This window comes from Sus scrofa, chromosome 2, assembly GCF_000003025.6.
Source record: "Sus scrofa isolate TJ Tabasco breed Duroc chromosome 2, Sscrofa11.1, whole genome shotgun sequence".
Taxonomy (NCBI): Eukaryota; Metazoa; Chordata; class Mammalia; order Artiodactyla; family Suidae; genus Sus; species Sus scrofa.
The window spans coordinates 63,496,911-63,498,056 of NC_010444.4; the positions used below are offsets into that span (position 1 = coordinate 63,496,911).

The window sequence follows — 1,146 nt, forward strand, 5'->3', positions numbered from 1 at the left end:
ACAAAAAGAAAACTTGCCTATATATCAGACAGAGCAGAAATCATAAAGTGATGTGTAGAAATTGTATGGAAAGGTTTAATTCAAAGAAATATAAGTCCCAGGACATAAATGGGAAAAAACATATTCCACAATGATCAAACAATCACAATTTCTTGATCCGAGGTCTCAACTCATACAATCAAGGGTACTTCTTCACCTCGAGGATAACTGACCCTTTCATACCCACCATCCCATTGAGTCTTTTCAGAGTCCCTTTTATGTCTTTATTTCTCAGACTATAGATAAAGGGGTTCAAATTGGTGTGACCACAGTGTACATCACCGAGGCTACAGCAGTTGAGCTTGAGCTGTGGGTAGCAGCAGAGATAAGGTAAACACCTAGGACTGAACAATAAAACAGGGAGACAACTGAGAGGTGTGATGCACAGGTGGAAAATGCTTTATGCTTTCCCTGAGCTGATGAGATTCTACATATAGAGGAAACTATTTTAAAGTAAGAGTAAAGGATACCAGCAAGGGGACCACCAGCCAGCAGCCCAGTTGAAACATGTAACACAGTGTCATTGACAAAAGTGTCAGAACAGGCAAGCTTGAACATCTGATTGAGATCACAGAAGAAGTGGGGGATTTCCAAGTCTGTACAAAAAGATAGTTGTAACACCATTAGGCTTTGTAACAAGGAGTTCAGGACACTCAAGATCCAGGACACCAGCACCAGCAGTCCACAGAGCCAGGGGCTCATTTTGACTGTGTAGTGCAGGGGGTGGCAAATGGCCAAGAAACGGTCATAGGCCATCACAGCAAGAAGAAAGTTATCACAACCTCCAAAGAGTATGGAAAAATACATCTGCGTGATGCAGCCAGCATAGGTTATGAGATTGTTTTCTGTCTGTATATTCACCAGCATCTTTGGGATGGTGGTGGAAGTGAAACAGATGTCCACAAAGGACAGGTTGGAGAGGAAGAAATACATGGGTGTGTGGAGGTGGGGGTCTGAGCTGATGGCCAGGAGGATGAGCAGGTTTCCAAACACTGTGATCAGGTACATGGAGAGGAAAAGTCCAAATACAAGAGGCTGCAATTCTTGCTCCTTTGACAATCCCAGAAGAAAAAATGTTGAAATTCGGGTATCATTGCCTGGTCCCAT

At 43.1% G+C, this 1,146-nt stretch overlaps 1 protein-coding gene across 1 annotated transcript; it reads right to left on the reverse strand.

Annotated features, from left to right (window-relative positions):
• Positions 292-1,146, reverse strand: LOC100620209 (olfactory receptor 7A17-like). The gene has a single exon (XM_021085499.1). The coding sequence runs from the start codon at positions 1,144-1,146 to the stop codon at positions 292-294; it is 855 nt and encodes a 284-aa protein (XP_020941158.1).